The sequence below is a fragment of the Athene cunicularia genome (assembly GCF_003259725.1).
Source record: "Athene cunicularia isolate RWA chromosome 4 unlocalized genomic scaffold, athCun1 chr4_part1, whole genome shotgun sequence".
NCBI lineage: Eukaryota > Metazoa > Chordata > Aves > Strigiformes > Strigidae > Athene > Athene cunicularia.
In genome coordinates, this window is record NW_020799098.1 from 7,745,635 (window position 1) to 7,771,123 (window position 25,489).

Below are 25,489 nucleotides of genomic sequence, written 5' to 3' on the forward strand. Positions count from 1 at the left end.
TCACAATTGAAATACTTGTAAGACTAAATCAGTCTATATGGTCTACTAAAGCTTGTGCATGTCCAGTGTAAGAACAATATTTAAGAAATACCTTTTTAATTACAATTTCTTTCAGATTTGTATACCACTAATGTTTATGCTGCAAAGGATTCTTAAGTAGTGTCTGTCTTACAAAAACAGCACTTCTCAGACAGCGCAGGAAAAACGAAATAATTTTCTTCAGGACTCTGATCCTAAACACACTCTAATTAACCAAGTTTGGTTTTCCTGCTTGCTGATGTACAATGTAGTAATGAGACTATGTGAATAAAATAGAGAAATGATTGTCATCTGTCCCTTGCAAAAGCTGTAATTTTGCTTTGCTAGGTGCCCTAGTACAAGACACATGACTGTATTTCACTACTGACTTTAAGGGGCTGGGAATGAAGAAAACTGCAAATGACAGAGCTTCCTTTAAAGGATGGGCAGCTTAATTAGGATATAATATTAATAGGAAAGTGTAATATCAACAGTAAACTTCTCAGATCCTGAACAAAAGCAGAGAGGCTGTGCAGTGCTGCATTTAGATATTTTCAGTCTTCTGAGATCTAACTTGTTGTATGAAGATTTTCAATACTTGTAAAACTTATTTTGAAGCTGTTAATCTTTGCTAGCCAGTGCCAGGCTTCCAACTTTTTTGATTATCTGAAAGTGCATCTGGCTGACCACACCCTCTCATTCATGCTGTGATGTTGTATGTGTTGATGTTCTAGAATGAGTCTGCAGATTTTAAGTGCAGAAAATGAAGAAAATGGAGGAAACGTCAACGACGACCTAACAGTGGAAGATAGTGACTTTTTCTTCGCACCACCAGAACCTACAGGGAGACCTTCCATTCTACGGCTGTCCCAGAAAGAAAACTTGCCACCAAAAAGTGTGGCAAAGGCTATGAAGGTAAACTTTTACTTTCGTACTGATAATAGTCTTTCGCCTTCTATAATCTCTGCTGCTGAATGCATGTGCTATTTTGAGCTTGAAAATATTGTGGTGTTTATGTTGTTCTTTTTTCCTCCCCCCTGCCCCTTTCTTAAAGGTAACATTTCAAACTCCTCTAAGAGATCCTCAGACTCGAAAAATCCTAAGTCCCACTATGGTGGACAAACTTGAGTCAACTTTCATACTTGATTGCAGTGAAGCCTTGGCTGATGATCTTCTGCCTTCACCCGTCAATGTCGAGTAAGTAATGTATTCACTACTCTCAGTAGTATTAGCAATCTGAGACATACTCAAGTCAATTTTTTGCCTATATAACCTGTATAGTTAAAATGTAATTTTGTATTTTATAAAAAGATGTAAACATCACAAAAGGACCAAAATTAATGCAGACTTTGATCCACGAACCCTTTCAAAGATAAAATTTTCTTAAAAGTAATGACAGTCATCTTGGTTGTAATATTGAATACTGAGCTCTATTTCAAACTCCTCAGTAACTGATTTCATAGAGATGACTTACAATATGGATAAAAGAGACACATTAGGCAGAGAATACAAAACTGTTTCCTTAACAGTTGCATTAAGGTTTTCATGGGAGACTGCAACTATTCTAAAGCTAATCCTTAAAGCTAAGCCTTAAAATTTCTTCTCTTGTATGTTAAGTGTAGTTCTATATCTTTAGATTTTTTCCTTAAGATACATCTTCTGAAGAGTTAGCTTGAATTGACACCTTGAGTCAATGAGTACTAAGATTAAAGAAAATCTAGCAACATAAAATGAGTAGAACATCAATCCTAACTACAAACAAGTCTGTGTGCCTTTATAGTCTAGCAGCCTGGGTCTCAAAGTGGCTCACAGTAACTGTCTAGAGAAGACCATAAAGTCTGCAGCGTTCTAATTTGAGGTTCTGCAACCCTCCTTTACTAGAAATATTGTTATAATGGTATAATAATGCAATGTTATGAGACAGTGTTTAATAGGCCTCAATGCCTGTTTTCTGTTACAGACTTTAGCTCCTTTTTAAACGTTTCTAAACATCTGACATCTGTAATTCCCAGTGGCAAGAAATCTCAGATTTGCCTTCTGCAAGGATATACATCCTTTTGCTTGTTTAACTACCCAGTACTTTCATTTGACCCCTATTTTTGTTGTAGGAAGGGGTGAAGGAAGAAAGATGCAAACACTTAAATGTTCTTGAAATGTAGAGATTTGGTTCAACTGCTGACTTAAATGTATGCTCTAGTTTAGAAAAGTATTTCTGAGCTAGCTGCCACAATTCAATGATTTGGTTGCATTTATGCCCCAAACTTATTGCCCACATGAATAAATGAAGATTTAGTGCATATAAGGTTCAAGGAAGTTTAAAAAAGGACTAGCACTGAATTGGTTTTAGTGAGGGCATAATTATGTGTCAAGACATTGCTTTTACTGTACATGTCTTTTCTCCTTTTAAAACTTAAGGATTTGTTCGTAGCAAATAAGCTGAAGGACTAGGTGTTGCTGAAGGGTGACGCTTTTGACTAGCATCAAGTAATTCAAGTTTTAAGCAGGTGTCTTGCTCTTGACTGGCATTTATTAGGTTAAACGCTGAAGGAGAATGGGCGGGGCCTGAGTAGTTGAACGAGCCTGGGGCTGAACTGTTGCAGGGAAGAGGCTCTCAAACCGGGTGAGAAGGACTCCCTGAACTCTTATCTCCCGCCTTTGCTTTCGGATTTATCGAAGTGGTGTTTTTTAGTGAGTGGCTTTTAATCATGTTCTGTTCTACAGCAGATACGGAGGGCACATAGAAATAATAACTTTCCGAAGGGACAAAACAATGGGAGGAAATCCCGTTTCAGGAAGTAATGGCTTAACTCTCTGTAGTCTGAGGCTAAGCCTTAAAAGTTGGGTAGTGTTTGGGGAAATAAAGTGGGGAGCAATAACCAGTAGAATGCTCAGCTGTAGTGAATACACAAACTCTTTCTTTAACCTGTTTCTTCTGCTAGAGACTCTTACGTTGCTCTTACTGGAGAAGTATTTTCTTGTATATGTCTTTGCTCTTCAAATCTGCTGTTGTACAGTTTAGAGTGTCTGAAGTCCAGGTTCTGTTTTGATATGTAGGCCCTCATAGATGAAATGCTGGTGCGTACTCAGGGGAAAAATATCTGCCAGAATAACCAGACAAAATAGTGACTAGAATGGGAGAGCCTGAATCAGGACTCAGTTGGTCCTAGTCTTGTGAGTCTGTCATGACTCATAGATGAATACAGGAAGATGTACAACTAGTTGTGCCTGTGTTTGAGCTCTTTACTGTTAATAACTCATCCTAAGCAATACATATTTCACTGTCTACTGAAGGGCAAATATCCATGCTGTAGTGAGTAGAGCAGTAGTCTCCAGTGATGACTGGCGTAGGATTATGTAGCTATGTAAAACAGATAGTTTTAAGAATACTGACGAGCTTCAGGGATTGATCTCCATATAGTTCTTGTGTACCAGAGCTCTCAACTTCTGACTGTTTAGGTGGCAATTGAATTCTTGCTGTTATATTTTTTTGCTGTTATCTGCCTCAGGTTAAAAAAAAATCATGTTACTCTGAGCATGCCGAGCTACTTGTAGAAATATCTTTCTAAAGATGACTTCAAATGATGTCTAAAAAAATAGCTACAGCCTGTATGTTCTCTTTTTTTTAATGCAGCACATATCAACAAAAGACTGAAGCTGAATCAAACAACACAGTGATAAACACACAAATGCCAGAGAAGGTCAATGCAACTCCTTACCCAGATGATGAAATGCCAGTGAAGAGTCGAGGTTCCTACAATATTGATTTTGATAACTTAAATGACATCAGTCCTTTTCAAAGTTCAGTACAGTTGCAGCATTCTCCTGGAAATCTGCAAAATTCTCCTGTAAGAGTATCTAGCAGCCTTGAGAAATCTTCTGAAAAAAGTAATGATTCTTTTCTGCTGGATGATACAGCTCCTTTTGCTTCAACCACAGCAAGTACAGAGCACTCAAGCGAAGAGAAGGCTCTCTCTGGAAAAAAACCTGTGCTGAGAGAGCTAGAGTCTAACAAATCTAAGCTGTCCCCTAAGCAAGCAATCAGTGACTCAGTTCAGGATGTGAAGTCTCCTTCCACAGATGTGAACCAAATTGATAGTTCAGTGGGATTAGAAGAAGCACCTACACCTGTACAATTATCTGGGAATTTAGGTCCTAGTAGTTCTGATGTAACTAATTCTTCTAAAACTGGGGAATCAAAGCTTCAGAATGTTTCAGTAGCAGGAAAATCCTCCACAGAAGAGTCAGCACCTGCAGAAGAGATGGCTATCTCCAAAGGAGGACCTGCAGAAAAGCCTGGTGTCACCAAGGCTGGACCAGTGAAACTGGAATTTGACTTTGATAATACTAGTGCTAGAAAGCCACCTCCTAAGAAACTAGGTAAAAGACCTGGAATTAAGCCACCTTCCAAGAAAATTCCTATTACCAAAACAAAACCAGAGAATACTGAAGTGCAAAATAAAAGTAATGTGGAAGATGAAATCCCTGTTGCCAAAACATCTTATAAATTTGACTGGGACAAACTTGATGATCCAAACTTTAATCCATTTGGAGGAGGCTCTAAAATTTCCAGCTCACCCAAGGATTCAAAACCTAGCCCTCAGAAAGCTCACCTGCAGGAGGAGCAGGATAGTACCTCATCAGGAAGGGATCTTCTTTCAGTGGAGCAAGATAATAGACCAAGTACCTGTGAAACTCTTGAGAAAAGAGAACCCCAAAATCTGTAAGTAAATCTGTAGCTGAATGTAGAAGCACCTTGAACTCCTTGTGAGGGGGAAAAATAGATGTTTTCTCAAAGTAGTTGCTTCCTACCTCTTTGACTTCCTATCTCTGAGGTTGGCTGAGTCTGCACATGTAACCTTTAACGTAGTACCTTGCAACAGAAAGATCTCATTGCGGAAAATAGCTAGTTCTGGGCAAAAGGTTTTCTTAAATCTGGAAGAATGGGAGGAAACAGACGTACATGGGAAGAACATTAGTACCTTGGTCAAATGGCTCTTTCCACAGTCCTCCAAGATTAGAGTAAAATATGGAGAAACAGTGACTGCTGCTGTCTTTCAAAACACATGTAAGTAGGCAGCAGCATTGCATATTATGCAGCATGTGGAGGGACTAGTCAATTCTGTTCTCTTAGTGTCCTGGCTGAACTCCGAGGTGCTGTTGCTTGCTTTTATGCTTTTGGTATCTGAATGCTATTGCCAATAAAAAGGCATGTCATTAAAGCTGTGGTTTTTGGCACCACATAGAACTTTTTATTTGAGAATGGGAGATATTGTCTTTTCTAGAAAGTCTCAACTATTAAAATCTCAGCATTACTATAGATAGGCAGGTGCTTACCAGAACTAGACTGGCACAAGTAGTTAATTTGACAGAAATGTTTACTCTCTTGCTTCCTGTGTAACATGATCAGCTACTCTTTGCCAAGGTGAAAAGGTAAGTTTGTGCTGTCAGCAGTAAGTAAAGTATTGGACTTCTGTAATGAAGTTCTGTGCTTTACACCAATAATCACTGTATTTGGAAAGAATAGCAGACAAATTATGAGTTTAACATACAGCAATAAGAGAATGGTGTTAAATGAGTTAAGAATAAGGGATACTGCTGTGACTTTCTGCTTCTCAGATAGTCCTCCTGATGGGAGAGCTTTCTGTCATTTAAGTTGTCACCAGGCAAGACAGTGAATTTACATCCCCACCCTCTGTAAAGCTTCCTGTACTGTGGCAGTAGAAACTCTCAAGCTTACTCTGAGCGCTTCAGTATATCTGAACTGCCTGTGTGACTTGAATTTTGAATTTTTTTTTTTTTTCTTTTAGGGAAGTCAGCAAACAGAATGTGGTAGAAGACAAGCCAAGAACTCAAGAAGACAAGCCAGGAGTTCAAGCAGGAGAGAGAGCCATGGTAAGGTATAGGGAAGATAGCCAGTGATAGCCAGCCACAGCTTCTTACCAAGTTATTCCATAAAACAAGAGTTATTTACCTTGTCAAACACATTTTTGATATCTTGTCTAAAAGTTAGTGTTTCTGTGTATCTTCAGCAGCTCTAGAATGAATATCAGCTGTGCAGACATGTCTTTTGAAGGTAACATCAGAGACAGCCAAATTGGTACCTTGGTATTTAGTATCTTTTTTGATCAGCAGTTGCATATAAGGACAAACATAAGGGTGTGGACTCATTAAAAAAAAAAAAAAGTGACTCCCATATAATGTGAACTGTACTCAGTGTTGGTAGTTTAGTTTCTGTGCCTGTGAATTCTTGGTTTATTATGCTGGCCAAACCAATGTGATCATTATTGTGATTTTCATTGCATTTAAATCATTATTTTAACAGTAAAAAGGATTGTGTGTTTTCTCATCAGGAGAAGCAAATGAGCCCATCTAAAATGTCTCCAGCTAATGTCCCCTCTCAAGATAATTTGGTTTCTGCTGACAGTGGAAAAATGTCAGTGTCTGCAGAAGAAATTAAACTTAGTTCCTGCAGAACTGAAATAACAGATGAGCAGACAGCTAACACTGAACCTGAAGAGTTTTTCAGACCATCATCAGAAGGTAAGGACTGAAAAGATATTGTTACAATAACCTCTGTATGTATTCCTCTACTTCAATTTTGGCACAATTTAGATTTTTTTTTTTTCTCTGCTCTTCTTAAAGGACTGTAAAACCTACAATGACTAGCAGTGGTGGGAAATGTACTTAAGTGTATTTCTAACTTTCTCTGGATTAAGCTAAATTCAGAAAGCTGGCTAGTAGGCTTCAGCTGCACGGAAGGGTGAAATTTAGGCTGGTACAGAAACAATCTTTTTAGAGTTTCAGTGGCTGAAAAAGTTTCCTTACTGAAAAAAATGCTCCCTTAAAATCACTTCTGGTATTGACTTCCTAACTTGGGAGCACCAGAGCTATGCAACTGCCTGTATTTGAGTCCTGTAGATTACTGCAGGCCTTAGCACTACTGTAATACTGGTTTCATACTGCAGTGTGGATGGTCTTCCTGAATTTACATGCCTGTCTTAAAAGTTTACTACATAGCTGTGACTTAAGCCACCTGGAAGGGTTATCCTTTGTAGGAGCATTGTGTGGAAGGCTGGACAAATGACTGCACTGCAGTGCTGTCTGTCCTTTATCTTCATACTTGAGTGTAATCAGTATATTGAAAAATTGCTGTAACTTCACTGTTCAAATCTGAGCTGTGTGCTGATTTCAATGGTGAGACTGCCAGCAGATCTTACTCTTTCATGGGGTGTTGTATAAAAGGGTAGAATATGTGTGCTTACCACTTTAACCATAAAATATCAGAAGTTCTTCAACTGTGTGTTAAATTCTACATATTTTTACAGTTATTTGAGGACAAATGGGTACTAAATTTGCTTAGCTTAGAAATCTTTGTCTGATTTTTTTTTTTTTTTTTTTAGGTCCAGATAGAAATACAATATTTTTAGCAAATGAAATAGAGTTCATGAGATGGGAGCAGGATTTACTTTTTACGCTTACCTATTTGTTTCTGTTCATGGGTGCTTCACTGTGAGACAATATTGCATCTTCATTGCATAATTTCCTTCTTTTCCAGTTCTAGGAATGGGCATAGACTATCTGGAACAGTTTGGGACTTCATCAGTAAGTATGACATCAAAATGTTTTGTTTTCTTCCCTGGCAGAGGGGAGAAGAAAGGTAGATGAAACTGTCAAGCCTTAAATATTTTCATGAAATCGCTTCACTTTGACCTTGCCCACAGAAATATGGGTTCTGTTCCAAAGGAATGTATTGTCAAGGCTGGGCAGGGGGTGGTGGTGGAAGGAAATGTTAGTTATAAGCAATCCTGCTAAGGGTCAGGGATCTTTTGCTTTCAGTTTGCAAAGGTGCTATTTTTCTTTAATAGCAGTGAAATGGAGATGGATGACGTTTCATCCCCCCTGGTTGCCGAAACTGCAGGAACATAATGCTTTGAAAGTGCAGGATCATGGTTTAGAAAATATTCTCTTCTGAGCTCTTTTGTTTTCTGGGCAGTTTCAGGAAATCTGTCTCTAAATTGGGCATGGCATGTTTTAATCTGTTCAGCTTAGTTATTGTTTTTCCTGCTTTCTTCCAGAGTAGGAGTGACTGAATACATAGTGAATACACTGAATTGAAATTGTTTTTTGATTGTGCTGTGTTTGCTGTATGAGCAAAGACAGAGAATGACATACTCTACTCATTCAGCTTACAATACTATTCCTTTCAGCATCTTCTGTTGGCTTTACATAGTTCAGAAATGTTTGCCCTTTTGAGCAGATTGAGTCCACTTGATATTACATAAGGACTTAAGCGTGTGGGCATGGGTTCTTTTACGTAATTTTTCTCCTGAGAACAATGCTCTGGCCACTGGAGAACAGGCTCACCCTCTCTCCAGAGTATTACTTGTGTGTGTGTTATGCTATGAAGCAGCATATCTGCCAGTTTATGCCTCTTTCCCCTCAGTTCAAAGAATCTGCCTTGAGGAAACAGTCGCTGTATTTGAAGTTTGACCCTCTTTTGAGAGACAGTCCAAGAAAACAAATTTCTGGTACTATTGAAACAAATATGAATATGACAGCTCCGCTTCAGTGTGGGTAGGTATTGACTTAGTCCAGGCTGTAGTACATAGCTTTACAAAGAAATTGTATTGGATATAATGGTGTATGTTAATTTTTTAGTCCTGTTGCTGATTTAAGTAAACCGCCTGAGGAAGCTGAAAAGCCTGCAGTGAGTCTTCAAAATGAAGAAAAACCAAAAGGACTAGATCTTCTGGGAACATTCACAACTTCTGTAAGGGTATCTGGAATGGTGTCAGTTTTCATGCTGATATTTTGGGGAAGGGATAGACAAGGTTCTGAGCTTAAGACTTTTATGCAGATATTCTAAAGATTGTAGAATACTTAATGCTTGTTTAAACTGTTATCTTAAAACCCAGGTTGGATACTCACAGCAATGCTGAACTTCTCTAATACTTAAGAAAATTAAGTCCACTAAAATCTTTTTTTTGTGGAAACTGGTGGTGTTGCACATGGTCTAGGAGAATTTGAGCTGTTTTTAAGAATGCTTTAGTCAAGCAGACTTTTTTCATGCAGCTGAAGCAACAAAATTTTAGTTGAACTGCTGGGATGAAAAACACTTATTTGGTTAAACTTGATGCTATGCAGTCTAAGGCTTATAGTTTGAACAGCCTTTTATGAACAGATCTGCACACAGTGCTTTATCCTGAAATGTCTCTTTTTACTGGTGGGGAACAGTGTGGTGTCATCTGTTTCTGATAGCTATAATTGGTGGACAGCGGATTCTGTTATACCTTTAAAGATAACTACATAGTTCTAAAAGATATATGAAAGCTATGGTAACAAAGTTATGGAGGTAGTTTGGGTGTTTAAGTAAAATGTGTTTACTGAACATCAAAAAATCTGTATAGCTAATCAGTGGCATGAAAATAGGAACCTGTTGAAACTCTAGGGTTTTTTTTCTCCTCACAGGACACAGGTTCCATAATTCCAGACTCCCTGACTAACGATGTTCCTCCACTCCCTTTTGCTGCTTCCACAAACACGGCAGTGGATGCTATTATAGATGTGCTAAAATATAGCCAAAAAGACATGGATGCAGCTGTTGAGCGAGTTAAAATAGAGGTATGATGATTCTTCCAAAGTAGAAATTTGCATAGACTTGAAAGTTCTCCGTATTCAGATTATAAATCTCTATACTTGATAATTCTTTCCATTGTACTTAAGCATCTTGTTCTGAAAACCTTGCTGTGATCTTGATAGGAGCAGTAGGTATAGAACTTTTCAGACTCAATATCTAGGGAAATATGGTAAACTTGACTGTTAGTCAGGTTCTATCTTAGAACTGGTCAGTAGTGAAAAGCATTATCAGAAGGAATGATTAGGTTTAATATTAGTGATCTAAATAGTCTATATTAAACTAGGCAGGAAATACTTGTTCTTGCCAATGGGAGGGAGTGGCTGCTTCTGTTTCCTTAAAACAAGATAAAACTGTAGTGCCAATTCAGTGCAGTGATCAATCTCTTGTGTGATGGGGAGGTGCAACAGCATGTCCGGTTAATAAAGTAAGTGAGATCTGGAGCTCAGTCTGGAGGAGAAAAACTTTAGTGGAGGAGGGTAGTAGTAGTTGGTGGGATTTCAAGCATATTCTGTAACTAAATAAATCATTAAAGAAATTATTTTTGATCTCCAGTTTTACCACTGTGTCAAGAAGAGTTATGTATCCACTCACTTCTAAAATGTGAATACTTGATTCCTGACAGCTTCTGCATTATGTAACCTTACAAATACTGAATAATGTAAGAGGAATACTTAAGCATAAATGCCCTTAAAGCTAATTGTTTTACTTCAAAATTAACGTCAGAAGAAAAGGGAGCATTCAGAATTCCTGACTAGCTGTGCTGCAGGCAGTGACACCAAGGACACCAAACAAAGATGACCTGGGATTATTTACTGCTTAAGTTATTCTTTCCCTTTGGAGTACAAAGATACCAGCTTTTCTAGGAATAACTTTTACTGTCATTTAGGAGGACGTTTTTTACCTAACATATTGTCTAGTACAGGAAAGCAAGCGTACTTTTTTGACAAGGAACAACTCCTAGTGCATTGATTTAAAATGAAGAATTTATATAATAATAGGGGATAAAGCTTGTAATATCTTAAAATTGGTGCTCTAATCTCTTGTTTCAAAGAACTATTTTAAACATGTAAACAGTTGTAGCAAGACAGGTGTGACTGGATGACTCTGTCATTGTGTCACGTAATAAAAATTCTTGGAATCACTATTAACCTGAAAGGAAGACATACTAAATTTTAAGATTACTTTTTTGGTGAAGCAACTCAAGAGTGGGGGGGAGAGGAAAAAAACCCAACAAACTGTTTTCCTTCTGGACAAACACAGCACTTGATGGAGGGATGCTTTTTTGGGTCTACTGAACCATTTCTATTGAATTTGCAAATGAAAGTTTCTAACCTGTTTCCATCCTCACACATTTTTGCTTCCATATAATTTGTTTCTAGCCTAAAAATTTGTAATTCTTTCTCTTATTTTGCTACTTTCTTTTTTCACTTCTGCCCCACTTCCTGTTATCTGAAATATTACAATACATTTAAAATTAGTTTAATCTAAAATACTGACAATCATTGTGTTACAGTATACTGTGCAACTTTGAGGGGAAATCAGCAGTAATGTGATTTCACCATCTCTTGTTAAAAATTCCAGGTTGTTCTATGTATTTTGGGTCTCTGACATTGAAGGCCTGCCACACTGCAGTCAGTTGTGAGGCTTATGGTTCTTAATAGAAAACCAGGGACAAAATAAAGTTTATGGAGTCTGCACAAAGCACTTATCAGAGGTTGCTTATACTGTTTAATACTGTTACTGTGAGCTCTGCTTCAATTCAGCTGATGTGAAATAAGCATCGTTAGTCTTAAATGACCTGAGGTGTCTTTAAATTTGCAAACATGGTAGGAGGAAGATTGGGTGTTGAATATAAATTACTCCAAACAGAAATTTGATCTTTACTAGACTAGACTTCTGGTATTTGCTCTTTCCTGTGATAAGATTAGCAAATTTTGTGGCTTTTTTTTCGGTCTGTCTTGTAAATAAAAGGAAAATATGTCACCTGAGAGGATATTACTTCTTAAAAGAACATAACTGGGCAAGGAACGATGATCTACATATATGATGGGTAAGAGTAGCCAAGCAGTTGCCTGAGTTGGCTCTGATCTTGCCATTTGAAGAGATGTTGTTAGCATTGAGTGGGAATCATGTATGTGAAATCTCCATCTTATTTGTCTCACATTTATAATTAAACACTTTATTTTGATTTTGTTAAGCAGTTAGAACTTATTTTTCTGTGTATCAAATTACGCATTCCTAAGCTGCCCTTCAGACTCTTCTGAGTATCAAATCTTGTATCTTTTCCTGTGCAAGAAATAAAGGTTTACGTTTTGTCCCCTCAAAGGTTCAAGAGAAACAGTTGGAGACTCAGGAATGGAAAAAGAAGTATGAAAAGCTTCATATGGAATACAGGGAAATGGGGTATGAATCTGTTCTGATTTTTATATCTATTTATTTACTCCAGCTGCTTTTTTTAACTTCTGTTCAACCTTTTTTCATGTTTTTTAGAAAAATAGTTGCTGAGTTTGAAGGTACAATAACACAAATGATGGGTAAGTTCCATGTTTACACTCTGGCTTTTGGGTGGGGCGTGCTTAGCCTAAAGTTACTAACTGAAGTGAGTACTATTTCAGTGTTGATGGCATTAATATTTCAAGTGCTTCTAGGGTGAGTGCAAGGTTTCAGACAAGGTAGTTAAACACTTTTATGCATATTCATACAGACATGATAGCATGTGGTAGGTAATGATGACTTCCTGAATCAGGCATGAACATATCTAACCTTTTTCTTATTATCTAGTGGTGAAAGCTGTTGGCTTATTAAAACTGGTAGACCCAGTTGTCTGCACCTTGTGTTTAACTGTTTATTACCTGACCTCATTTAAGTGATAAAATGTCAACACATTGGTTCTTGCTGGACTTATCTGGCCTTTGCTTCAGTCAAGTTTGTGGCTTCAAAGCTAGGAAGACATTGAATGTAACTCTCGTTTATTGGTACATTCTTTTAGTTCGAAGCTGAATAGCCAAATCTGTGCCTTCCTTAAATTTATTTCTTTAAGGAGACTGAATATTAGGTCATCTTTCTTGTGCTTCTTTAAGCCTGTAGGAAACATAGCTCAGGTGCTAACAAAAACTTGTCCTGAAAGTTTGCTATGCTAGTTTGGCTTGTTATCCCAGTCTCTTTCAGGTCTTCCAGCTATTGTATATATTTAATGAAAACAAATATTTTTTGGATTCCTTGCTTCTATAACAACATTTGAGGCTCCTGTTATGGTAAACTCAGGTGTAGTATTTTGACTACACTGCAGGAGAAACAATGCTTTGGGCAAGCACCTTCTAACTGGGTCTTTAATGGCCTTAGGGTTGATGTGAGGTAATATGTAGCAAATAAAGAGAATATGAATGCTTCTTCAAAAGCAAAGATATAGTGTCCTTTCAGAGGAAAGGCTGCATTATGACATCCATTTTTGCTTAAGAGGAAAAACTGAAGGTGTGTGGATTGTATGTCTACTGTGGAACTAATTTTATGCTAATGCAATAACTATCATGAGTGTAAACCTGTTGACTCAAATTTCTTTAGAGGATGCGCAGAAACAGAAGGAATTGTCAAAGAAAGAAATGCAGAGGATGATGGAAGAGAAGCAACAAGTTATTTCAGATCTGAACTCTATGGAGAAATCTTTCTCTGAACTCTTCAAACGATTTGAAAAACAGAAAGAAGCACTAGAGGGTTACCGCAAAGTAAGATGCTGTAATGCAAATGACATCTTTCCAAGATAAATGAGACTTAGTGGAGAGGAAATGATGGCTTTCTAGAGTAGCCATTAACTAGCTAGTTTAGGCACTACCTGTAAAACCAGGTGCTAAGTTGTTTACTTAAAAGATTTTAAAAATTACTGGCTTGTTGTATTTAGTGGCTGGCTTAAAGCATGATAATGATCTCTCTATTAGAAGCCAAAGTTTCTTCAAACAGAATGAGCTGTTTCTTGCTCCAAGCATATAATTTTTCTGTTCATCATAGAGACACTCTTATGTAGCAATTGCTACACAAGGGCAGCTTGTTTCCCCTACATCATGCTGAAGGGGATTTGCTATTACAAGTCAAAATTATAAGTTTATTGGGTATTCTTTAGCTTAAAAAATGCCCAACTTGGTAAAGTCAGGTCTTCATTCTGCAGTGTCTTCAGAGACTGGAGGAATGAAGCTAATGAGGAGCATAAGATATGGTTTCTTACTGCATGAAATTCGTAAAAATTTATTCAGTTGGTGTTTTAAAAAGTACCTTTAGGTTTTTTCCTTCAATTAGTCTTTAACATATCCTATTTACTCAAGCTTAGGGCTAGCCTGTTACAAATTTTGTGGTGGTCTAGGTTTGAGAAACAGGCATAATGTTTATGTTATGGCTTAAGTTTCTGCTTCACTAATCATGTCAGGCTTCCTTTGCCTCGTGTCCCTCCCATCTCTCCACCTTAAATTCAGAAGCCCTTTCCTTAGCACAGAGTTAAATCATGACTTGGAAACAGAGTTGCTAAATTGAAGAGCTGGAATTAGTCTTAGCACTTGTTTCCAATAGCTTGACTTGCTGTAATAGCTAATAAGGTGTCAGTGTACATGCCTACCAAGGTAACTTTCTCTCTGTTAACGTTAGATTCATTTATGTCAGGGCCCAAAGCCTGAATCTTTCGATGGATTCTCTGAGGTAGCTGGTTTTCTAGCTGTTCTTAGGACAATTGCAAGCTAAGGCAAAGCTGATTTTTTTTTTAAAAAAAAAAAAAAGCAACACACAGAGAACTGGTTAGTGGCCTTAGTTGCAGAGACCTTTACACTTTATTAAAAAATTTGCTACTAAATTAATGGTCTGTTGGGAGGAAAATTGGATGGATGAATCTTGGTTTGCAAAGTTGAATTGACAGTGGGAGCTTTAGTCCCTGTGTAGGTCTGTGGGACTTAACAGTTGTTCCTGTTATTGTGATGAGCAAATATGGCCACTTCAGTATAGTCTAATAGCCCGCTTGTGGAGAAGCTCTTCCAACTCCTATCGTATAAAAAGCTGACTAAGCTTCTTGGTTTTGGAACAGAATGAAGAAGCTCTGAAAAAATGTGCTGAAGAATACCTGGCTAGAATTAAAAAAGAGGAGCAGAGATACCGGGCACTAAAGGCGCATGCTGAGGAAAAGCTGCATCAGTGAGTACCATGGCAAGAGACCAAGTACTGGGAGTGAAATATGTATTTTTCACAGTTGCTGCAGTATGTAGTTCATTAATACCAAAACTTGGCTTCAAACAGTTTTATTTGGCGATTAGTCTAAACTGCAAGCATCTAGTGTGGTTCTGTGAACAGCTTTGCTGTTCTGTCTGAAGGGGATGTAAACACCATCGTGCTTCCATTTCAGAGCAAATGAGGAAATTGCCCAGGTACGAAGCAAAGCTAAATCAGAGTCTGCAGCACTACAAGCCAGTCTCCGCAAAGAACAAATGAGGATCCAGTCTTTAGAGAGAAGCCTTGAACAAAAGGTTAGTCTCGTCAAGGTATTGCCTTAGACTAGGCCAAGAACTACCTTGTGCTAGTGCTAGAAATAACCATGCTAACTGTGCTGGTTTTGATGCCAGGGTTTGGGAAATAGGCATTGAAACTCAGGGCACAGCTCTTGTCAAGCCTCATCTGTACACTTAAATTTCTTGGAGCAAAAGGTTTGTTTGCATAGGTAGGTCACAGAAGTGATCATTGCAGGCTGCTGTGTCAGGAGGTTATCTGAACTACTGAAGGAGATGGTGATCTAAAACTTAAACATGTTCCAAAGCACAATCTGGGTATGAATCTTGAATAACTGGTTCAGCTGGTTCATAAACATGATTTGTAAGCTATTAGCACTAATACAGACTCTCTTATATTGACTAAACTTTCAGTATTGTTCAGGCCACTAATCCTTGTATTTGATATTGTTTCATATTGCACAGGTAAACACTTAGAATATTTGTTGAGGCACATAATTTTCCTTTTAGAACCCTTCAGAGGAAAACTTTATGAGGGTTAAAAGCCATTCCTGGAAATGCATGCTATTAGTCTTACAGAATCATGGTTGTAGTTTTGCCAGCACTTAAGATTCAAAAATAGGTAATGCTGACACATTTCTGTTAGGGGGCAAGTCCTGTATTTGTTAGTTTTCAGGCTTATGGCTAAGGCTTTGCATAGCTGAGGAAACAGTAGGCCTGTAACTGGAGAGATGAAACAAGCCATTTAGCACAGAACTAGTTTTGTTCCTGTTATAAATACAGTAGCATTTTATATTAAGAACTCTTATTAAAATGGCTTGACCATGTGAGGAATTACAGAAACTGGAAATTATTGCTGCACGTCAGTAAAAGTGTTAAAGCAGCATCCGACCAGAGTTGTCTGTCTTGTGACAATTAAAATCTAAACTGTCAATATCTTTCACTTCAGTGTATCTTGCAAAGACTGAGTCTGAAAAGCCTTATTTCCCTAGATAATTGGTCCCCAGGTATGGGAAAGTTTGTGAAAGATGCAGAGGCAGTATAGTGGATTCTGGCTCATTTCCCAAGGCTCTTTTAACAGTGCCACATGACCTTCTGCAAAATAGACTGTCCTTTAGAGTAAATTTGCATGAGTCACTGGTGGTAAATGGCCTTTCAATTCCAGGTGTTGGCAAACATGACTTGTGACTTGGCTTACTACATGGATCTAGCATAGTTTAGACATACCTGAAACTCACTTTTTTCTGTTTTCAACAGACTAAAGAAAATGATGAACTAACGAAAATCTGTGATGACTTGATCTTGAAGATGGAGAAAATTTGATATCTTAAGTGTCTTGTAAATATGTCTAGTCTCCGAGTTCCTGTCTTGTGTGTTCACTTTTTAATTATGTATGAGGGGAGGAAATAAAAATCCTTATTTGCACTTGTCTTGCATCTTATTGCTGTATTGTTTGTAGGAAATGTCAGTAAACTTATGTTCAGTTGCTGCTTCCGGTAGGTAACAATGTCTTTCATTTCCATGTGTAAGAACATCAAGGTGCTGTACTCATGACCTGGCTTTGCTGGTAAGGGCACCATGGGCCATGTCTGTTTTGCACTTCTTGTTGCCCCACTTAAATCATTCCAGAGTTACAGGATTGTAATAAATCTTGACCTGTCACAAATGCTGTATTCAGTGATGTAAAATAAAGTTCAAATTCAGATTTGTGGGTTTTTTTTAAAGAGGACCTGGAATGATTTTTTTTTTTTTTCAGATGAGCTAAGCAGAGTACTGAATAGCAGGGCTGATCCCTTGCTACTTTCTGTCCATGGGTTTTTTGTGTGTCATTAGTCTGTCTGATGCTATTGACTTTTCTGTTGCCCTGCTGCTTGCCGATGCTGGAAAGCCTTGAGAGATGTAGGCTGCAGATCACAGGTTGTAATGAGGTCAGCTTTAATTGGGGCAGTAACAGACATCACATAAGCTGTTTATACGTAACAGACATTAACAGGATTGTCTCAGTGTAAGCTACAAATTTTTGTTTCTAATGCTACTGGGATGTTATTCTTAGTAGCTGCATATTTCTTTCTGCAGGGCTGTTGCTGTTTGATGTGCCCTTAGCTGTACTTGGGGCCCTTCCCTTGTATGTAAACGTAGTTTGCAAGGGCAGGTGGAAAAATGAGTAGCAGTACTTAGGAGTCTGGGGTCTACTCTTTGGTAGGTAGCTGCTGAGCTCTATTATGTGCATTGGCAACTGTATGTAGCAGGAACACCCTATAGAGCAGGTCAGGTCTACAATTAACATCTTTCAACTTCATGGTATGTGATTTTTTTTTTTTTTTTTTTTTTTTTTTTTTTTTATTCCTTGATTTCTGCACTAACCTGAGAGTGTCAGTATGACATCAGTAGCAACAATTATGAATGCCTAGCTCCTGCAGAAGTTGCACTGCCGTATATCTTCTTTAACTTACAGCTTATAGGTACCAGATGGTAGCAGGGAAAAAAAAAATCAGTCATGGAACAGTGTATTTTACTCCCTGCTTCAACTTCAGATAGCAGGGATTACTCCAGGCCCTGTCTTGGGATGCTCCTTTGTATGCAGAGGTAACCATTCAGATGAGAGATCTTGTACTTGGTCTAATTTGTGAACTGTCTTGCCTCTGTGTGTGTTTAATTATGGAAACTGAGTTCTATTAAAGATTATTGAGGTTGCAGGCTGATGTTAGCCTGCAATTAGATAAGGCTCAACATACAACCATGAAGGTTAGACTTTCCTCCCTGGTGTTGAATCATCTCAGTGGTATTGATGAATCAAACTGGTTTAGGGGAAAGGGTGGTGACTGGACAAAACTGCTGTTTTGCAGTGGATCAGTGTGCTGGGCAGGTTCACTTTGTGCATCTTGCACGAAAAGGTGGGTAGAAAAGGACAGAGCATTTAGGCAGAATCCCTGGCTAGATTAATGCAAAATTGAACTTCTGTTACCACTATAAACTCGTATTATTAGGGATAGGCCTGCAGTGCTCAATCTTTCCACAAGATGTAGCTGCTGCTCTTTGATATATTTGCTATACTGTACAGGGCTGTGTTTCAGCACAGTGCAGAGCTGGAGATTGTCCTCTACTTTCGCTTAATGCAGAGAAGACAATTGTTTTCATAGATTCCTGTTGGAAAGGATGAAGAGCTGCAAAGTGATGTATGCCCACAGACTGTATGTAAATAGTGACAATGCTGTCAGGAGTTTTTGTGCTATACCTGCCAAAGTATGTGTGTGCCTTTAGGCAACTGCTGTGTAAGGGAGCACTTCCTTATCTTTATTCTTTCAGGGTAAAATGGCTTTCCACTATTCCCTTTGACTTCCTACTATTTATGCAGAAGATCTCTGGTCCCGTAATTTGCTGGGTGAAGGGCAGGGACCCTTTCAGCCTATTTTCTTCTGTTGCTTGAATATAGAGACATTACAGACATCACTGTCCCCAGTCTGCGGATGGAGGTGGATACAGAAGTCTTCCAGTAGAGACCAGTGTACCAGATACAGGCGCTATGTGGATAGGGTTGGTGCCTGACAGTTTCCATTGGGTCTGATATCACACACGTTATCAAGAATTACAAATTATGTTATTAAGAATAACAAAGTAACATGCAATAGGACAAGAGGGAATAGCCTCAAGTTGTGCCAGGGAGGCTTTAGAATGGATATTAGGAAGTATTTATTTTCCAGAAGGGGTTGTTGGGCGTTGGAATGGGCTGCCCAGGGAGGTGGTGGAGTCCCCATCCCTGGAGGGGTTTAAGAGTCAGGTTGACCCAGCACTGAGGGATCTGGTGGAGTTGGGAACTGTCAGTGTGAGGTTCATGGTTGGACTGGATGATCTTCAAGGGCTTTTCCAACCTTGATTCTGTGGATTACACCTTGTGTGGCCAGTTATTGTCTGTTGATATTAGATAATGGAAATTGCACTTCAGTGTAATGTGGGAAGACAGCACACTGCACTCCTCCTGTAATCTGTGACCTCTGCCTGTGAAATCTGCTTGGGGCTCCTGTTTGCTGGCTGTGTCAGTACTTAGAATAAAACTGACAGTATGTGAAAGCCAGTGCTTGAATAGAGATTGCTATAGATGCCTTGGCACTGAAGAGGATGAGTGAGCAGTTTTTGAATGTGGAAGTCCCCAAGGCTTAACTTCAAGGCATTGCTTTGCTTTCAGCTTGGATAACTATCGTGCTTGCCAAAGGTTGGGGGGCTGGGGGGGACCTCTGCATTTTAAACTGCTCAGAAGGGATAGCTTATTTTTCTCTGCAGGAGCGATATGTACCTCTAACTTAAGACTCACACCTGTCAGAATTTAGCATTTTGTCATTCCTAGCTGGAAAGTATGGTTTAAATATTACCTTATTTATTTTAAAGAATTGTTCTTGTTACTATTTTTCTGATGCTGGGCAGTCTCTTTTAGAAGAATTCACCTTTATGTCATACAATATGGGTGGCCGCATGCACATTAATGAACTTCTGTGAGCTGTTGCATGCAAAATACACATGTGTTTTAGTGGGAATACTGTACACTTACTGTGATAGAAATCAAGCTGGCTGGTTTGTTACCTTATTGCCATTTACTTATTGAGCCTCCTCTGATGTCAATTAGCCTCTCTGCAAGCAGATAATAGGAGGGAAAACTGATAGTGCTTAGTGTTTCTGGTCCTTTGATTTTATTTATTATTTATATGAGCAATTGCTAGGTGCTGTACAAACAGAGGATGACAGTTCTTGCTCCAGACTGCCTGTTCCCAGTTCAAGTATATGGGATGATGTATTTTATTTCAGAGCTGATTGGGGTGGAACAAAGGTATTGAACCTGCTGGTGTGATCAAATAGCATTGGTGTGGATACCAAGGGCTTCCCGAGGTCTGTGCTTTTAACACCTTTTCATGTCACTTCTGGGTTCTCAAGGAAGTCTTGAGGATACACATCTATCCTTGGAATCTTCATAACCATGCTACTGTGCAGGCAGTCTGTGCCATGTACCTGCACTGATGTTGGTCAATCTCTTCTGTGATGGGATTTTTTTATTCTTTTAGGCTTTTAAAGCAAACATAACTGTGTAACCTTGCCTACATGGTCCAAAGTCACCTTCTTTCCAGCCATTTCCACTCCCATTCCACAAAAACAGATTTTCAGCAGAACACTCGTCGTGGTCCAAGCACAGACATTAATTTTTTGCATGGTTAAAGGCTTTGCTTCAGAAGCCATAGCTTAAATCCTGTTGCAGTCAGGGAATGTCTCCAGATTGATCCTAGAGTCAGTGGGTTGGATTCTGACCAACTTTCTAGTCCTTTTGTGCTGCTCTGACAGCACTGAGTAATTAAAGAAACGTCATAGTTTGACATGGGGGAATTTCAACAGAGTCATCATGGTGTGAAACTGGAACCAGGCAAGGGCTGAATCAAACTCTGTAACCTCAGCTGGACATCTAAACATGTAGCTTGTAATTATAGGTTGTAATTTATACTTCCAAAGCAGGTATAACTCATCTTTTTTCCCCTCCCTGATGTAAAAATTTAAATTGCACAGAAGAAAACCAGAGAAATAATGGACCATCTCTTGTTTTTCATCAGTTTGGAGGACACATTTATTACCTGAATGAGAAAACAGAGCTTTTTAAAGCAAAAAAGGGTAATTAATGCTATTCTTCCATTAGAAAACAAACTTATAAAGCATTTAACTTCTGTATGCTGTCTTAGGTGGCATGAGGAGCTCTCTGTCTTTTCAGAAGTAATTAGATTGTGACATGACTAATGTTTTTAAGGTTTCGAAAGACCTGCGTGGCTTTTGACTTTGTCAAATGGATCAGTCACATCATCTACTTTCTTACAGATTTCTTTTCCTTTCCAGTATGCCTAATGCAGACAAAATAAATCCTCTGTAGTAGTGAAGGGGAAGGAAGTTCCTTGCGAGTTTTGTACTATATTTTATGATAGTGCCAGTAAAATTAACTGCAGTTTACATCAGGTATTTGCTTTTCAGTGCTTGCTGCCAGGTTTTTGCCAATGACGTCTTGCTTTTTGAAAGTCTCTAGTAGTCTGCAGACTCAAAACCTGTCAGACCCTGATTTTTCTCTCTGTTGGGAGACAATTTCCCAGTGCTGAAGAGTTTCTGCTGTGCTTAAGAAGGTTATGGTGTAACTTTATCCATCTCCCCAGAGTCTCTCCTGGCTCTAGGAGTGTGAGAGGACAGTCCCTTGGCTAGTGTCACCTGTCAGAGCACTACATGCTGGGGACCAGCTTGTCTGACTGTGTAGGTCTCTGTGGCCCAGAGCAGCTGTGACCATTTAATGGGGCTAACACATGTTATGGATTGCAGCAGAGCACCAACTGTGCTCACGTGTTAGGCTTGAGGAAAGAGCCACTGGAGACACAAACATGTGGTGAATCTTCCTCCCTTCCTCTCTTTAAATACACGTAGACTTGCAGTACAAGACTTGGGGGGGAAGGTCTGCAAACCCTTCCAATATGCACTTCTATATTGCCTTAGTCCCAAGCCTGGTGCCTAGCCCTTTTGTACAATGCTACAGTCAACTTCAGACTCTTCTGGAGGAAAGGGTGCAGGATGGCATGGAGCTGTCACTTAAATGATTCATTTAAACCTTTCCTTTCTGTTTTTCAAGCTTGCTGAGCAATATAGCATCCTGGAACCCAGTTAACTGCTTTACCTTCTGTTTTTTCATTTCTTTCAGTGTCTTAAAAATAAGATTGCTTTAACTTGATAAAGAAATAGTTTCCCTGCAGTGCCATGTCATTTTAATTTTTTTCAAGTCAAGAGCCTATATTAATCCCAACACAAGTAAATGTTGTGCTTGTCAAATTCAATCAACCTATTCCCTTTTGTACAAGTTTTTCAAGCCAGTTCTCCGTTATTTCCTCTGGGGAATGCACCAGCCAAACAGAGAACAAAGCTAACAGAAAGGTGATGCTGGTTCTGGGGACCAATCAGCACATATTACTCAGTGTGAATGGGCTATGCATCCTGGAGTGCAGGAGGGTGCCATTCAGGTGCAGGTGGTGAGGGAATCCAAATGTTTTCCATTAATTTTTTGTCTGGAATTTGTCCCCAGTGCAAGTGAACAAGTACCATTAAGGAAAAAAAAATCCAGCAATGGATGGTAGACCCAGGAATTGAACATTTTTTGGGAAGTTGGTTATGCAATGTTTCATCATGCAGAAAATTTCACTGCTTGTCTTTTAGCATTTAAAACAACACCCCCTGCCTTTCTTTCCATTAGCAAAGCCAACAGAAAGTGTTTGGAAGGCAAGTGACAAGTGTTTCCCCATCTTACACTGAAAAGTTGTGTGGGAGCCTGTGCCCAACAGCTGATAATTTTATTTATAATCGTGGCACCACAATTTGCTGTTCCATTTGAAAGCATCGTTGGTATTACAAAGGAGAACTATTTTGGTTGGAAGAGAATTAAATGCTGGTCTAAAAATAGATACTCAGCCTAGCTCCTAAACTGTACATAACAAAGCTGAGGAGACAGGGATGGGATGGCTGCTTTGCTTTGCCCATCAGTATCATCTGCTGCTACCCTTATTTTATTGCTGCTATTCGCTGTGGCCCTGAGAGCCTAGATGCAGAAAGTCATTTGATATAATCCATAATATCAATCAATAATGTTTATACTGGATTTTGGAGTAAAGATGGGCTTTAGTCCATTGCAGGGTATAATGGCCTAGGTGATGAGATCTGAATTTGAGTGGTGGGATCTGAGTGCTGAGCAGTAGCATGCTCTTGGAGAAACAACTTTGGTACTCTGCGCCTCTGTTTCCATGATGGTGGCTAGAGATTAACAATGTCTGCTGCTTTTACACAATGCACATGGATGCTTTCAGTTCCAAAAGCTGACTGTGTTACTAATATTTTCCATCTGATGGGCAGCCCAGAGCTAGAACTTCAAATTTTAGCTGCCCAGATCTCATGATAGGAAAGCTGTTGTTCCGATAGATGAACCAATTAACAATGAAGTGTCACATCTGGTCGAAAAATTTCTGTTGTAGTTTCTACGGAGATTTCCGTAAATAAATAAAATCCTTTTCAAAACAGTGTTTTGATCAGCAGTTGTTTCCAAACAACGGAACTTGTATCTGGGTCCCAAATCTGAAGTCTTCAGCTGAGATCTAGTCCCACTGGAATCTGGGATATCAGGGCTGAAGAATTTGCTGTGGATTTAACTCTCTAATGTAGGTGATGTACAAGACCTCTTCCAAATAGAAACCTGATTTAAACACACCTGGTGCTTTTTGCATTACCTGTGACAAGCGATGTAGGAGCTGTCTCTGTTCATAGCACAATGGTACCTCTAAACCAGACAGCGCAGTTAACATCACCCATTTATGATGAGAAAAACATGCTGCTTCTAAATGAAAATGGAAACACCCCCATGTTTCCTGTAAAACGAGGAATTTTAAGGAGTCTACAAGTGGTGGCCACTGTTAGGACCCCAAGCGGTCAGTGCTGGGAGCGAGGCAGAAGCACCTTGTGGGCATCCCAGAGAACTGGCCACTGCAGAGCTCACAGCAGCTGGTGTGTAATTGCGCACTGTTTATTTAGCTGGCACAGACAAACCCATTGCTCAAACTTGTGACATTTCAGTGCTTGGAGTGACTCAACACAAGCACTGAGTGAGTGTTATTCTCTTTCTGGTGCCCAAGGTCCTTCCAGTGACAGTTATGCACGGTGGAGCCTGGAGTCAGTTTGTCTGCCAGGGATCCATAATTCATTTCTCCACACACTGCTTTCATCTTTTACCATAAAGCCCGTCTGAGGAGCCCTGGGAAAGCATTTGTGCTTTCGGCTTAGATAACAACAGAGTGCAGAGACCAAAGGAGGATGCTGGTGGTGACACTAGCTGCTGATGTGGAACAAGGTGTCAGAGAAATGTGTGTGACTGATCAGTAGCTGGACCAGATGTGAATGTACCATGAAATGTCCTTGGTATGGACTGAGAATATTATGTCCTTTCAGACTGCATGAAAATTTAGAAAGTATCTGTATACTTGAGAGTAAACTTTGATTGTGTTTGGCTGGCTCCTGAAAAGGAAAGACTCTCATCTGGAAGCAAATGAGCTTTCTTTGGAGTTAAGAGTACCTAATCCTAAATTCCAGGATTAGATTAGATCTGAGCATCCATAGTAGCCTGAGCAGGAAAAGAACTGCAATTGGAAATGTTGGCAGCATATTTGTCTTTTTCTCTTTACATTTATGTTTATATATGTATATATAGAGAGAGAGGTATATGTGTGTCTGTGTAGATGCACTTCTCTGTAAATGTCACTTCTTGCTTTCTGATCAAAGCTTCCTAGGACATCAGCAGCAGTATAGATGATGCCAGCATATGTTTGTTGGGAAGCACAGCTAAGGATGATTTTTAATATCCAATTCCTTTTTATCCCAGCAGTCTTTGGGCAAGCTACTGCCTGTTGCAGCAAGTGTTATTCAAAGCTGGAGCTGGTGGTGGTCCCTGGTATCCTTGTTCTATAGGGAATATATGAGGATGAGGCTGGCTGCAGAGAATTGACTACACCCTTGCACAAGAAACATAACTCCCTCAAAGAGAGATCTTTGAAGCCATATATGAGAAATAAACATGAAACATTTATTGCTGTGCAATTAGAGTCAAGTTACAACTGTTTTCTGAGTGCAGAGAGCAAAGCTTTTTGGCCCTACAGGCGGTATCCCAAAATCTTCATGTGCTGAAAGCCACCAGCCTTGAGCTGTGTGCCGTGGAGGAGAGGAGAGTAGTTCACAGGCAGGTGATGATAAATTTATCTCAGAGGTCCCATTAGAAAACAGAAGTGGTCCTGTCATGCAGCTTGGTCTCAGCCACCCATGCCCTGCCCTGCTGGGGATGCAGAGTACCTCTTGCAGCCCCCCTGGGGTTTACCAGCTCAGAGAAATCCTGCCATAGCTAAATGAGAATTCCGATCTACTGAGAGGAAAACACTTTGTATGGCTGCCAGGTGTTTTTCAACTGATTTGCTTGGATGGACAGGGAGCAAAGCAGTTTGATTGCTATAGATGAGGAATTAGGCTACCTGTACTGCCTGTCCAGGCGTGAAACTGCTGTGCACTTAATTACTTGCTTTGCTCACAGGGATTTTCATTTTCTCAGCCTTGTAAGGAATATTATTTACGGGAACTTCATCCTGCTGGCAACCAACAAAGTAATTACTTCAGACTACATCTTTCAGTTGGATTTTGCTGTGATTTGTGGCTGTGAAATCCAGAGGATGTTAAAGAAATGGATAAAAGGGATTCACATTTACATTTTTGCAGGTAATATGAACTGCAGCTTGGGTTTTAGTTTGATTAATAATAAGTAAAATATAAAGGA

At 39.2% G+C, this 25,489-nt stretch overlaps 1 protein-coding gene across 3 annotated transcripts; it reads left to right on the forward strand.

The window, feature by feature from the left end:
* The first annotated feature begins 753 nt into the window (after window positions 1–753).
* TACC3 (transforming acidic coiled-coil containing protein 3) lies at window positions 754–16,554 on the forward strand. Of its 3 annotated transcripts, XM_026846763.1 has the most exons (15): window positions 754–933; window positions 1,073–1,215; window positions 3,650–4,738; window positions 5,826–5,910; window positions 6,369–6,558; window positions 7,574–7,620; window positions 8,462–8,592; window positions 8,677–8,788; window positions 9,487–9,639; window positions 11,982–12,058; window positions 12,146–12,189; window positions 13,217–13,377; window positions 14,715–14,821; window positions 15,030–15,150; window positions 16,387–16,554. In XM_026846763.1, exons 1-15 carry the CDS (start codon window positions 754–756, stop codon window positions 16,450–16,452), a joined length of 2,706 nt encoding a protein of 901 aa, XP_026702564.1. In that variant the 3' UTR covers window positions 16,453–16,554. The 3 variants fall into 3 exon arrangements, with proteins under 3 accessions (XP_026702564.1, XP_026702566.1, XP_026702565.1); XM_026846765.1 differs by lacking the exons at window positions 754–933; window positions 1,073–1,215 and adding an exon at window positions 2,575–2,638; XM_026846764.1 differs by lacking the exons at window positions 754–933; window positions 1,073–1,215 and adding an exon at window positions 2,599–2,706.
* Window positions 16,555–25,489: the final 8,935 nt, after the last annotated feature.

Coding starts and splice junctions, on each gene's coding strand:
- TACC3 (XM_026846763.1), top strand. CDS start 754: ATGAGTCTGCAGATTTTAAGTGCAGAAAATGAAGAAAATGGAGGAAAC. Junction 8,593..8,676: donor ACAGCTCCGCTTCAGTGTGG/GTAGGTATTGAC, acceptor TTAATTTTTTAG/TCCTGTTGCTGATTTAAGTA. Junction 12,059..12,145: donor ATGGAATACAGGGAAATGGG/GTATGAATCTGT, acceptor CATGTTTTTTAG/AAAAATAGTTGCTGAGTTTG.